This window comes from Perca flavescens, chromosome 16 (assembly GCF_004354835.1).
Source record: "Perca flavescens isolate YP-PL-M2 chromosome 16, PFLA_1.0, whole genome shotgun sequence".
Lineage (NCBI taxonomy): Eukaryota > Metazoa > Chordata > Actinopteri > Perciformes > Percidae > Perca > Perca flavescens.
Window position 1 is genome coordinate 23,584,975 of NC_041346.1, and position 12,932 is coordinate 23,597,906.

Here is a 12,932-nt window from a genome sequence, read left to right on the forward strand (position 1 = left end):
ATAGAAGGGAAGGGACTTGTGAAGTGCTGCGTGCAGTCAGTGGAGCTAAGCTTTAAGGGGTGCACGATTCAGAAATGTCACGATTCGATATCGATTTTCAGTCTCAAGATTCAATTCAAAATCAATTTTCGATTCAAAAACAATTCTCGATTCAAAAAACGATTCACAGTATTTAAATGTAGTTACTTTTCCCATGTAATTGCAGTAGACATACAAATTAAATAAAAAAAAATGTTTATGAGAAAATATGAATTGATTTTTTGAATTCTATGAATCGATTTTGAATCGGTAGAGCTTGAATCGCGATTCGAGTGTGAATCGATTTTATTGCACACCCCTACTAAGCTTTTCATAGTAAGTAAATATTGTAACTCCAAATTGTAGGCCGGTTGTTTGAACCACAATGTCTCATTTTCTATTCCTCCATGTGTTATCCAGATGAGACGTGTGGCTGTGGAGGAGTTGTTTAAACGCACCTTTGATGGAGCTGTGAGTCAAGAAAGTAACGCAACAAATAATAAATCAAATGAATTTTGCTGTGTTGAGTATAGTAAAGTGATGTATTTTTTGTATTCAGTATGGTGATAAGTTATTCTTTAGTTTGTCAAGGAACTTGTTGAACACTTTTTCAAGGCAACAGCTGCCTTCTGCATCTGTAAACTGTAAAGTTGTGGCTGTAAAACCAAAGAGCTGAGGGGAAATACAATGATAATTCTCTGTAGGTTCTTCACTACAAGCTCCTCCTTTTTTACAACTCCTTTTACATTACACATTGACACAGCGTTAGTATAAAATTGTTATAAACTGGTGCAGCTTTAAGGATCGGTCCTGAAATTGTAGTTCTGATGGATGAAACTGAAACGATACTGACGGAACCAGGAGCCTTTGCGCTGCTAGGAGTGGCCTCCCGAACACAACCTCTTGACTAATGCTGAGTTTCTTGTTATCACATCTGCAGTCCCTCTGCTCAGTGGGCAAACAAAATCTGACACTCCACATAGAAAGTCGCTGCAGCATGACTCAGTTCTGATTGGCACTGGTGGGCAACTAGAGCACAAATACGACCAGCCGGCTCTTCCTGTCAACTCCCATTCACGTCTTTATCGTGCCAGTTTGTGGTGCTGCCACTGCTGGTCAGGCTAGCTGATAGCAAGGTGGCACTACTGTCAACAGCCTTCACCTCGGTCGCATTTCCTTTAGTGGTACATTCATGTTGACTCTGAAAGCACCTCATAAAATATGATGTAATTCTGTTATACCGGGATAACATTAGATGCTCCCAGGCTTTTTCTCAAAAACGTAACAATTATCTCAAAATTATGTTTAACTCACATAACTTCAGGTCTATCGATAAGTTATGTCAGAAGTTACTTCGTGTGTGAACAGAAACGAGGGCAATCTGTTTGTTGAACTGTGGTCCTTCATCCTAAAATGAGCTTCAGGGCAAATTGAACATCTGGCTTTCCATCCCTCTCAGCAAGTTCAAAATTATTTTATTACTTACTGCTCCTGCTTATTAAGGTTTTGTTCTTGCTGTTTGGATTTGGTTATTTGTTTTGGTTATCTGAACTGAAAAAAAAAGTTTTGTGACTAGAATTATTTTGGATCATTCTCAACTGTGTTTAATGACCCTATGTGTATTTCTTTTTAAATAATAATGTACATTAAAAGCCTTTTATGTTAATGTCATATTAGCCTAGTCAACCTCTGATATCTAATGAAAAGAAAATGGTTAACATTAACATTAAACACATTATAATAATCATATTAAAATGCATGTTTCCCATTGAGGTAAAGAGGAGAACAATGGAGTGTAGCAAAACAGTTTAAAGGTGGTGTATGTGGGATGACGATCGCTATAAGCAGTGCACACACACTATGGCAGAGAGAAACTGAGACAAAGCAAATCACTTAAAGCTGTTTTTCAACAGATGCAACACAACAACCTCTACACAGCATTCCAAAGAACTGTGTTTGACCAGCTTGACCACATTTAGGTCTGTCCGCCCACATACACCTCTTCCACATGCTTTCCTCAATCCTGTCCTGGCAACCACACAGCCTCTGCATCACAGCTACTGTAGAGGCTCCACACAAGTAAGGAGGCATACCCACTGTGGCTCCACCCATGAACACAATAGTGCACAAAGGACTTTATCCTGTGATTGATGAAGCCACCTCCTCAAACATTTTACCTCACACATTTTTGGATAGGAAATCTAGAGGATTACAATAGAAATACTTTAGAATGCACCACTGTTGGGTATTTGGGTGCTGGCCTGCAGCCTTCTCAGCCATACATTCCATTTCCCTCAATTACATAGACACAGAGACCTGTGGTAGTTGCAGTTTACAACTAAGGTGAAAAATAAACTGAAATGTGACTTTAGCACATAGCTTTACACAAGGTCTGGTATAGTTTAAGGTTGACTTGCATGTATGGTTGTTGTGAGAAAAACCCTGTCTCTTAGAAACTATGTTTATATACTACTCATTTGCAATGGTGGCCCTTCGTCCACTCGAATGGTCACATATTCATCATCCTGTGTCATATGTGTAGTTTGTTTAGTAACAGTGGTCAGTAAGTCAGGATACCAAGATGATAAACTTGCTGAATCACCATTCTCTACAGATCCTGTACAACTTAACTGTAAGTGGATGTCTACATTAAAAAAAAAAAAAAAACTTCCTTCATTGTCTCTGTGTAGAAAAAGGGACGGCCCAGTGCCTTCAGTGACTATGAGCCAGAGGCACTAACCTCTCTTGACAGGCCGGTCCGGCAGCACTTCAGACTCCTACTAAGGGCTTTCAAGGACTCTTTAATTTGCATATCATGCCTATATAGGCGTGGACTTTGCCATAATATTGCTCCTTGGGGCTTTGTTTCATAGAGATTTGCCTGGACACAGAGTGAAAGCCACGTTCTTCTATATTTCCAGTGCTTTTAACAGCACACAGTGCCTTACAGCCTACAATAAACTCTTATTGCGAGTATGGTGTAGTAGCACTATGCAAACTCATTAATATCAAGTACAGAGATGCAAGTTGTAATATCATCCTATGTTGATTGCATCCTTTTGATAATCAAAATGATGATGGTTAACTCTTCAGCATCAATCTGAGTGCTACTGGAAGTTTGATCAAAAGGTAGTCTGTGCTCTATAAATAACATCAGAAATCAGCTACTGTGATGCAAATAACTCCTGAATTACCCACCAAATAACATACACAATGGCATACACAAAAACATATATAAAATATTAAAATGATGAAATACAGTAATAACAACAAAATATTGTACCCAGGTTATGTATAAACTGGAATTTTGAGACCAATCTATGAATGTTTTATTTTGTTATGGGTGATAAATCAAAAAGGCTTGAATTATGGAAGTGTAGTGGTCGATTAAATCAGTTAGAATGAAAAATAAAAGTCAGGGACAAACAAGCTACAATAACCTTTCTGACTGGAATACAAAATTCAGCACTCTGTGCATCAGCTGTCTTTCAGCAGCAAGGCATGTTTTTGGAAGGACCTGCATGGGAGGGGGATGCAATTCACCATCTTATTGTCTTCTGCCCTTTATATGTATAATGTCTTAGTATTGTTGCAGAACACACGGAGGGACCACAATCCCTGCAGGCAAAATAATTTCTCATTTTTATATCTAATTTTCTGGATAAATGAGATGTCGGACTAGCCAAGAAAGCAGAACACCAGCAGTGATAAGACCGCAGTGTATGAGGAATCACGCTGAATACATAGCTGTACAACCTTTAGTGTTACAGACAAATCAGACCTCTACCTAACCCACACACTATTGCGCCTGTTACCGTTGTGCGTAGCTTAAGATATACATTTTTGATAAGAGGTCTTCCAAAAAAATGCAGCGTTTGCAAACAAGAGCAGTCCAGTTGTCCATCCACATTATTTACCACACCGGAGTAGTGCTCATGTCTCTGGACCTTGAAATCCTCATAATTTCCTCTGCCAAAAGGAATTTGTAATGCCAGTGTCTGCAGTGATACACACAAAATGAATCCATTCATTGTATATATGTTTATACAGTATATATACAGTATCTCACAAAAGTGAGTACACCCCTCACATTTTAGTAAATATTTCATTATATCTTTTAATGGGACAACACTGAAGAAATTACACTTTGCTACAATGTAAAGTATTAAGTGTACAGCTTGTATAACAGTGTAAATGTGCTGTCCCCTCAAAATAAACCGCTGGCAACAAAAGTGAGTACACCCCTATGTTAAATTCCCATAGAGGCATGCAGATTTTTATTTAAAAAAAAGTTATTTCATGGATGGGGTACTTTCCATAAAATCATCTCTCAATGCAAATCAAACTAGCTATTAGGCTAGGCATAAAGACATGCATGCAACTCGGACTACAGTTGAAAATTAGCCGACTGGCTAACACTGGCGCATTTACAGAAATGTTGATTAATGTGCATTGTCCTAATATAAATAAATAAAAATCTTCTTCTTCTATGTGATGATGTGGGGCTACTTTAATTCCAAAGGCCTAGGAACTTTATCAGGATGCATAGTATCCTGCATCCATGAAATAACTGGCCTTTAAAAATAAAAATCTGCCTGCCTCTATGGAAATTTAACATAGGGGTGTACTCACTTTTGTTGCCAGTGGTTTAGACATTAATGGCTGTGTGTTGAGTTATTTTGAGGGGACAGCACATTTACACTGTTATACAAGCTGTACACTTAATACTTTACATTGTAGTAAAGTGTAATTTCTTCAGTGTTGTCCCATTAAAAGATATAATGAAATATTTACTAAAATGTGAGGGGTGTACTCACTTTTGTGAGATACTGTATATATTTATATAGCAGGCCAGCAGCAAGAATTTCATATACTTGCGTTACTTGTGTGAGGGAGGGCTCCTGTACTTTTAACCTGTGATGGTTTGGGACACACAGGTCATTTCTCATTACCTGTAGAGCCAACTCTGTGTAGTCTGGGTTAACGTCATCACTGCTATAGCTACTGTTTCTCCACAAATTCACAATTACTTTCACTGGTTTCCAGCAGGTTGCTTTATTTATAGTCTTAAAAAAATCTCCATGTAGAAGTTATTGTGACATTTTGGCCGTTAGTTTCCTACCTACCTGCTGCTTGTTTGTAAATGGGAGTACAGTGTATTTAACAAATTGTCTGTTTTGTGCAGAAGCGTTTGGGGTTCAGAAGTAGATCATGTGTTTTTGTATTATCCTAAATTACTAGCTGGAGATTTTAGGCTTAAATCTTATATTTATTATATAGCTGTCCCATTCCACACTAGGAGTACTACCAGGAGGCTTAGATGACAAGCCTCGGCAGTACTATGAGTGTACTATTGATATTCCAAACAAATGATCACAGTCTCCCAGCTACAACTGCAGCCTTCAACCTTAAATCAGTGGCAAGAAAGGATTTAAAGTTTCTTACTGGCACAGCCGCAGGCTAAGCTGATGACACCATACAAACAACGGAAATCATGAAGGCCGGGAGCAACCTGCTCGAGCTATAAATGATTTCAGTCTCAGAGGGGGAGAATCTTGATGATAATGACATCCCATTTCACCCCCGATACGCACACATAAACCCACAAACCCACAAACAATCAATCCATTGCATATTTCTCCACACCTATTTTAAGGCCACAAAGCAAACAGCAATCAGTAGTCCAATATCAAGTTAATGAATAACCTAGACTGGTAGTGAAATTCCCAATAAAGAAACATGTATGTGAACACATGTTCACATACAATGAAACACTCGCATAACAAGCCCCCCTGAAGCTTCCATTTACCACCTGCTACTATTGTTCACACTAAAAACAGCACAGATAGCTGTAATCATCACGCATGATTGCCACTGCTGTTCATCTCTTTGCTCTTTAAAATAATTTCTACTGGAAATCTGAAGCAGTCTGCTTGATAAATATCTTAAAATACAATAACCACAATTGACATGCGGCTGTATACAGTGAGCAGAATATATACTACTACAATATTAGAGATGCTTTTTATCTTGGAAGACAGAATAAATAGATACTTAATAGAAATATAAAGAAACCATACTGTATCACTAAAGTACGTTGGTGTGTCATAGTGTTAGGGAGGACTAATTTGTCTAACTGACCAAAGCATTATACTCACACACTCCATCAAGGGTTCCCAATGGGGTTACTGTAACGTGTTTGCATTATGGTACTTGTTTACTACCATCAGGCATTCTGGTTGATGTATATTGTCGGTCACCTAACACCACATTATTATATCTTGTTCTGACATGCAGAACCTTTGAGAAATGTGATGCTTGATTCCTACGATTTGCATACATGTATAAACACATACTGCACTGACTGAGATAAACAACTGGATTTTCTGAACGTGATATGAGGCTGCAAGTTTATTATTTAAAATGAGATAACTACAAATTTGAGTAGTACGTTTCAAATCCTTGCAGTTAGGTTTAGTGCATGCGCTGTCACCAAAATGTGATAAGGAGGATTTACAGAAAGTAGTTTTTTTTTCTTCCACTTTGTGTTTATTTTGTAAAGTTCAGGTTTAATCATAATTATTTTATATATTTATATTCTTGGGTTCCATGTTTTTTTAAGTCCCAAAAGGTCATGAGTTTGTTATAGTTTAGTATCCCTGCTAGAGGATTATTTGTTAAAATATTGCTTGATAGAGACACTTGACATTTTTGCCAGATTTGTAAGAAATTGTCGGCTTCTATCAGCAGCTAAAGCAGTCATTGAAAATAGCCAACATAATTGCACTGCACATGTTTTGACTTACCACCACCTTTCAAAATGTATTTTTTGTGCCACAATAATTGGAGTTGATGTTGCAAAGTGCTTGTGAATTAGGTGCTGCCTCTTATTTGCATGAGTGCTTCATATACATAACTATCTATGTCAGGTTCTGTTGTTGTTGTGTTGTCAATTGTTGCTGCACTGTGCTTGACTGAAATGTTTTGAAGAATTGCTATTATAACAATTATAACACTTATTTACATGCTTTGATACATTCATTACAGTTTTGACCATTTTGGTGTTTCTGTGTACAGTACTGTATTAGTATGTACATTTTTTTTTTTTACATCCACACTATTGAAGATGTATAAAATATGCAAATTAGCTTTACATTATTTTTAACTGTCACTGCTGTTTTTCTTGGAAGGAAAGATTAGCTTAATAAAGTAAATAAAACTATCAAGCTCCCAACTTTATTCTAATCACTGATCTTCATCAGCTGCTAGGTTATAGATGTAATAATTATATACACAAGGAATGTGACATACAAGACCTTGACAGTGACTTTGCTTTATGCTTTTTCTCTCAGTTCCTGCAAAACCAAAGATCATGTTCCTTTTATTCAATTCAGCCGGGTACATTCTGACAATTCACCTCATCCCTTTTACCTTATTTCAGAGTAGTCTAAAATGACATGCAGCCAACGCAGTCTCACACTACAAATGGTGCTGAGGCTGCTCAACCAGACTTAATATCAGGTATAACAAATGGTCTCAGCCCCCTCAAGCCCACAAATGTTTCACACCTTATACCTCTGACAGTTCAGCCTGCAATTGTTAGTATGAAGACATCTCTCCCATTACTAGCAAGTACAGGGTCGGGAACATCTTGACATTGTTTCTCCCCTTGGTTGTAACAAACGTGGACATTATAACAGCATGTGTACACAGTATGCAGTTTATAACTGTACAATAACAGCGCAGCAACATACATCAGATAAATGATATAATTGTCTAAAGCAGTTTCTATCAAAACTGTATTGAAACTTTTCATTTCATACCCATTCTTGTTTCTTTTGTGGTTTAAGTGAGACTTTGTTTAAAAGGCAGTTATCCTTAAAGCATTTTATGGTGAAAGACTTATCAAAAAACAAACAAAAACTACGGAATCTCATTGAGATTGTACTCCTCATGTGGTGATAGAGACCTGTCCAACGTTGAGATGGGCAGTCAAAAACCTGTGTTGACTGCCTATCTTGACACAAGATTATGATCTCATTCTGTCTTTAAACATAAAAACAACTACATTTCTACTGTTTATAAGTTCTTGAAAGTTTATTTAACTACATTGATGCAAATGTGTCACCAGCATATAAAACTATGTCACGGAGAGAATGTTATATATATATATATATATAAGGGAAATATAAAAAGGTTGGTGGAACTAAGGCAAAATGAGTTTTGTGCAAGATAGAGATGTGTAATTATACTGAGCATTCATTATTATGTTTCCACATTCTGGGTGCAGTACTCTATTTAAGACGCTATCTGTTTGGAACCAAGAGTAAGAGTAATTAAAACAAGCTTGCTGCTTAATAGAATTCGGCAAAAAACAAATACAATTTGTGAGTCACTCTCCTTTATGGGTTTTATCCCTCAGCCAATTATAATTCATCCTCAACAGCATTCAGTAAACGTGCACTGGGTGATGGGCCAAAGCTGATAATACTCATGCTAATTCATACACAAACACTCCAATGAGGGGGGGATGTGCAAACATGTGTGCATACAAAACAAGCACATGTATTCCCACACACAGATATCCACAGAAAACAGAAACTGAAGAAGCGGAACCCACATCTTCCAGGGAGCCAATACTTATAGACTTTACAATGCAGGCATTTTTAAATCAATTATTTAAATTAACAATTATTGCTCAAAAAGTGATAACGGAGATGTGGTGGCAGACAATTAAATGCTGAAAGAAGCTGGGTTCAACATTATAACATACCATTCAATTTACAGCATAATAATAATCAATGAGTTTCAATTTCTATGAACACTTAATTGCCATACTGATTGTCATTATCTACTCGCTCACGCAGCAAATGCAAAAGCTGCACGAGAGGAAATCATTTTACGATATATTGGGGGTTGATGTGAGGTGGTGCACTGATGGATTTTATGGGACCTCTGACAGCCTGAACTTGTCACCTTTATTCAACAAGTCCCTGTGGATTCTGCACGAGGCTGCACCCGGTGGGCTTGTGACAGAGGAACAGAAGCAGGCTACTCACTCAAACACTCGTTGGCAGAGTCCCCAGTGGCCCTGGCCCAGGGTCTGTCCTGGTAAAAGGGGTGACATCTCTGGCAGTCATCTCCCACCGTGTGATGTTGGCAGGAACAGACCAGGCCCAGATGTTCCACCTCAACACACTCGCTGGCGTGACCGTTACACTTACATCTGAGGGAAACACAGACAGATAGTTATGTAAAGGAAGGACTCAAGTATAGACATACCTATGCACACAGTGAACCGAGTAGAAGGCAGAGGAAGAGGGGAAAGTGAGAGGGTATTTCCACCGCGAGGACTTGTCACTTCCTATTATCTTTCACAGGCATAAACATGGCTTGAGATGAGGTGGGGTTTTAATATCCCTTCAGCAACTGCTCTGTTCAACTGTGCACTCATTGCTAATACACTCACACTGTCCAAGAGTAACAGCAACAAGCATGTATCTCTGGGATTATTAGTGTGTGAGTTTGTGTTACATGTTTACCTACGCACATGCATATTTGCTTTTTATCTTTGTGTGCACCAAATAAAAGTGTTTTATATTTCTTAAAGTAGATAACTAAATAATAATAGAGATAAATGGGATTTATTAAGTCAATTTTCATAACAAGATAGCTAATATCTGCTAATTTCCTTTCTCCCTGCATTGCGAAAGCCTATCAATTCCTCTGAAGCACGGTGGCAGCTAAGCCCTCCTGTGCGTAATATTTCCTGGCAGTGTCGGCAGGTTTTGTCAAGTGGCTGTGATAGGGGACAGGGACTTGTCGCTGAGTGGCAGGCTCTGTCAAATTTAGCCAGCTGTCCCGGATCCAGACGTATGCTTGCCTGAGGCTAGACCCAGTTATTTCTGTTGTCGCTGAGATGACAACAACCTAGTAACTCCAAAGTGCTTCCAATCCAGATATCATATCTTTCTGCTAGAGGAAACGTGAGCTGCTGATAATTCTAACTGAATATGTCAAGAGGGAGGTGACCTGAACTGTACAGGTAGCAAATGTGCAGTCCAAGATAATGAGGGCAATAGAGTCCTCATGTAAAAGTGCTCATATTATGCTTTTTGGCTTTTTCCCTTTTCTTTATTGTGTTATATATCTTTTGTGAGCATGTAATAGGTTTACAAAGTGAAAAAGCCCAAAGTCCACCCCAAAGGGACTTACCATCTCCAACAGAAAACACTGTTCACAAACTGCTCCAAAAAGCTCTCTTGTAGTCCAGCTTTTACTTCCGTGACGAATGTGTGTCACTTTGTAACATGCACACCCTCATACTCTGCTTTTGACTAGCTAGCAATGCTTATCTGGGTACTGTGCCTGTGCGACTTCCAACAAAGATAGAACAGAAGTGAGAAGTCTCACTTTGTAGCTAAAACGGAGAGGTCAACACACAGGGTGAAAAGAGGAGCTGCAGCAATGTGCAGTACAACAAAAATATGGTGTTTGTTGAAAATTAAACCATGTTAGCCTATTCTGGTAGCCTGGTTGACACCAGACCCTTCTCAGCTGTAACTGAGAGTGGGTCTGGGAAAGCTTCATTGACAATTCATTTCCAGAGGGGCATCACCAACGGACCCCACTCAAATGCCTCTGGGCGCATTGGATAGTCCTTCAACCAATCAGAGCAACGATCCGGGTGACGCTTTTCACATCCACTAAAAAAAATGTGATTTTGGTTTTTGGTGTCGTCCCTCCAAACCCTACTTTCTCCTTGCAGGTATTGCACATTGCAAACTTGTTATCTTCTGCACACGCGCTGAAGAATTCCCAAACAGCTGAAATGTTGCAGGTTAATTCACGACGTTCCCGACAAGCGGGAGAATAGCGCGGACACACGCTTCACACCGCGAGTGGGTACGCGCCACACACGGCGGAAAAGTTTAGAGAAAGGAAAAAGAGACTGTGCTGTGTGCGTGCGTCTTTGAGAATTGTAACTTGTATAACTTATGGCGTCAGTTAATTGTAGAGTTGACCGGCATGAAATCGGCATATGTCACACTGACCTGCAGTTCGCTGAGCACGTGAAGCACGGCTTCGGTAGCCGTCATGTTGAATTTAAACAAAAAGCTGCTCGCCGTCGCTGCGCTATCGTCGTCACGTAAAGCCCGCCTCAGCGGTTGTGATTGGTGTAAAGCAAGCCTCGGCAGTTGTGATTGGTGCCTCAATTTTGTTAACATTGGAAATGGGTTTGAATGAGCTCTTCGCCAGACTGACTTGCAGAGCAAATCTCAAATTTGCCGGAAGTCAGGGTTTACCCAGGCTACGATTCTGGTACAACCTCTAAATAAAAGTATTCACATGAAAATGAGCATAATATGAGCACTTTAAAGCAGAATGAAAAGATGCATGAACAGCATTTTTCATACATGTGGATTGCTGTCACCACAATTCTAGCACTTTTATTTTCGTAGCAGTGTACCTTTGGTTATCGTTACATTGATATTCTGTATAAATCACGAGGACTCTTTTACAGCATCTGTAAGTAGGACTGGCCGACTTGGCGAGGTGTAGCACGGAGGTGTAAAGGCATGTGTACTCATACAGAAAGCACAAGGCTAACATGTTGTCATGTGGGTCTCTCCCCCAGGTGTTGTGGCATTGGTGGGTAATTTGTCCTGTCGCTGCGGTGATCCAAAGTGTTTATGACATGTGTCAGATCAAATTTATATTCTGTTTGAAGGCTTCATCTCAACTACTTAATCGTCTACTTCTATCGGAGCCTGGTCCTTGGCACCACGTCCTCTCTCATTACTTTGAGTAATAAACCAAAAGAAGTGGAAGGAGTTGGTTTATTCTCACCCGATGGCAACTTGACAGACAGCAAGATGTTTTTGTTATTAGTTTAGCAAACAGCTTTTTAGGATGAGGTATTGATTGCTCGTCTTGCTATTGAAAACGTACAGGATGCACGATGTGTTACACAACAACCCTGTCCCCTGAAAACAATGTTCATATACAACATGTGCATATTCAATTGCGTTTTGAAGGAAAGGTAACACTGAATGGATAATGTTATTTATAAACACAAGAAGGACATTTTTATTTGAAGCGTGCCTGCAAACTGTTCACTGCAAATGCAAAATGTTGACACTAAATGTATCTGAAAAGATTGTTGTATTGGGTAAATAAAAAAACTTGAAGCAACAGATGGTGACAGACATGGTGAATTCAATACCTAACCAAAACCATAATTTTTACCGAACCATAACCAATTGTTTTACGAGCCTAATTCTAACAATATATAGATATAGAATAAAAACCCTGGGCTCTGGCTTCAAAACATGTGCTCTGTATGCCCAACCACCCACCCCTACCTCCTCAAGCTTTTGAGTTTTCATTTGGTTTTTGGTTCAACCACTGTAAAGTGACAAACAACATTTGACATTTCAGAAAGAGTGTTGACTATGCAGGGTGACATTATCCTGGATGGCACATGTGCTGGTGTCTCTTACCTGCCACCCACAGAGAAATCAGAGATGGCATAGAAGTACGAGCGCAACACTTTAGCATCCTTGAAGAACTCATCTCCAAAGGTGTTAAGCCTGTCCAAAGAGATGAGCAGGTCAGTGGCGGTCACCCATTCCTGGCAAAGAAAAGAAGGTAGGGAAGAATTTAGGTCCAACCGGGTGAAAGAGATGTTACATTTTTTTTTTATGTCATCCACTTTAGTCAGTGTCTTGGCTGCTGCCACTCTTGGTAGGTATAAGGAAGCACACGGGAAGTAAGAAGGTGAAGAACACAAACTGGGGTCTAGTTGAGAGAGGGAAGAGGTGCGAGGATACAATAACAGACCTGCCAACCTTGACAAACTTTTTTGAGTAGCAACTTACGGATTTATTGTCGAAGTCGACACGCAGGCGGAA

At 39.3% G+C, this 12,932-nt stretch overlaps 1 protein-coding gene across 1 annotated transcript in view; it reads right to left on the minus strand.

Moving 5' to 3' along the window:
* LOC114570623 (laminin subunit gamma-1) overlaps positions 1–12,932 on the minus strand; it is a 48,377-nt gene that overhangs the window by 8,259 nt on the left and 27,186 nt on the right. Inside the window, exons 3-4 of the mRNA XM_028600993.1 lie at positions 12,522–12,652; positions 9,078–9,244 (exon numbers count right to left, since the gene is read on the minus strand). Coding sequence (XP_028456794.1) covers positions 9,078–9,244; positions 12,522–12,652 — 298 coding nt within the window. The remainder of the gene's footprint in view (positions 1–9,077; positions 9,245–12,521; positions 12,653–12,932) is intronic.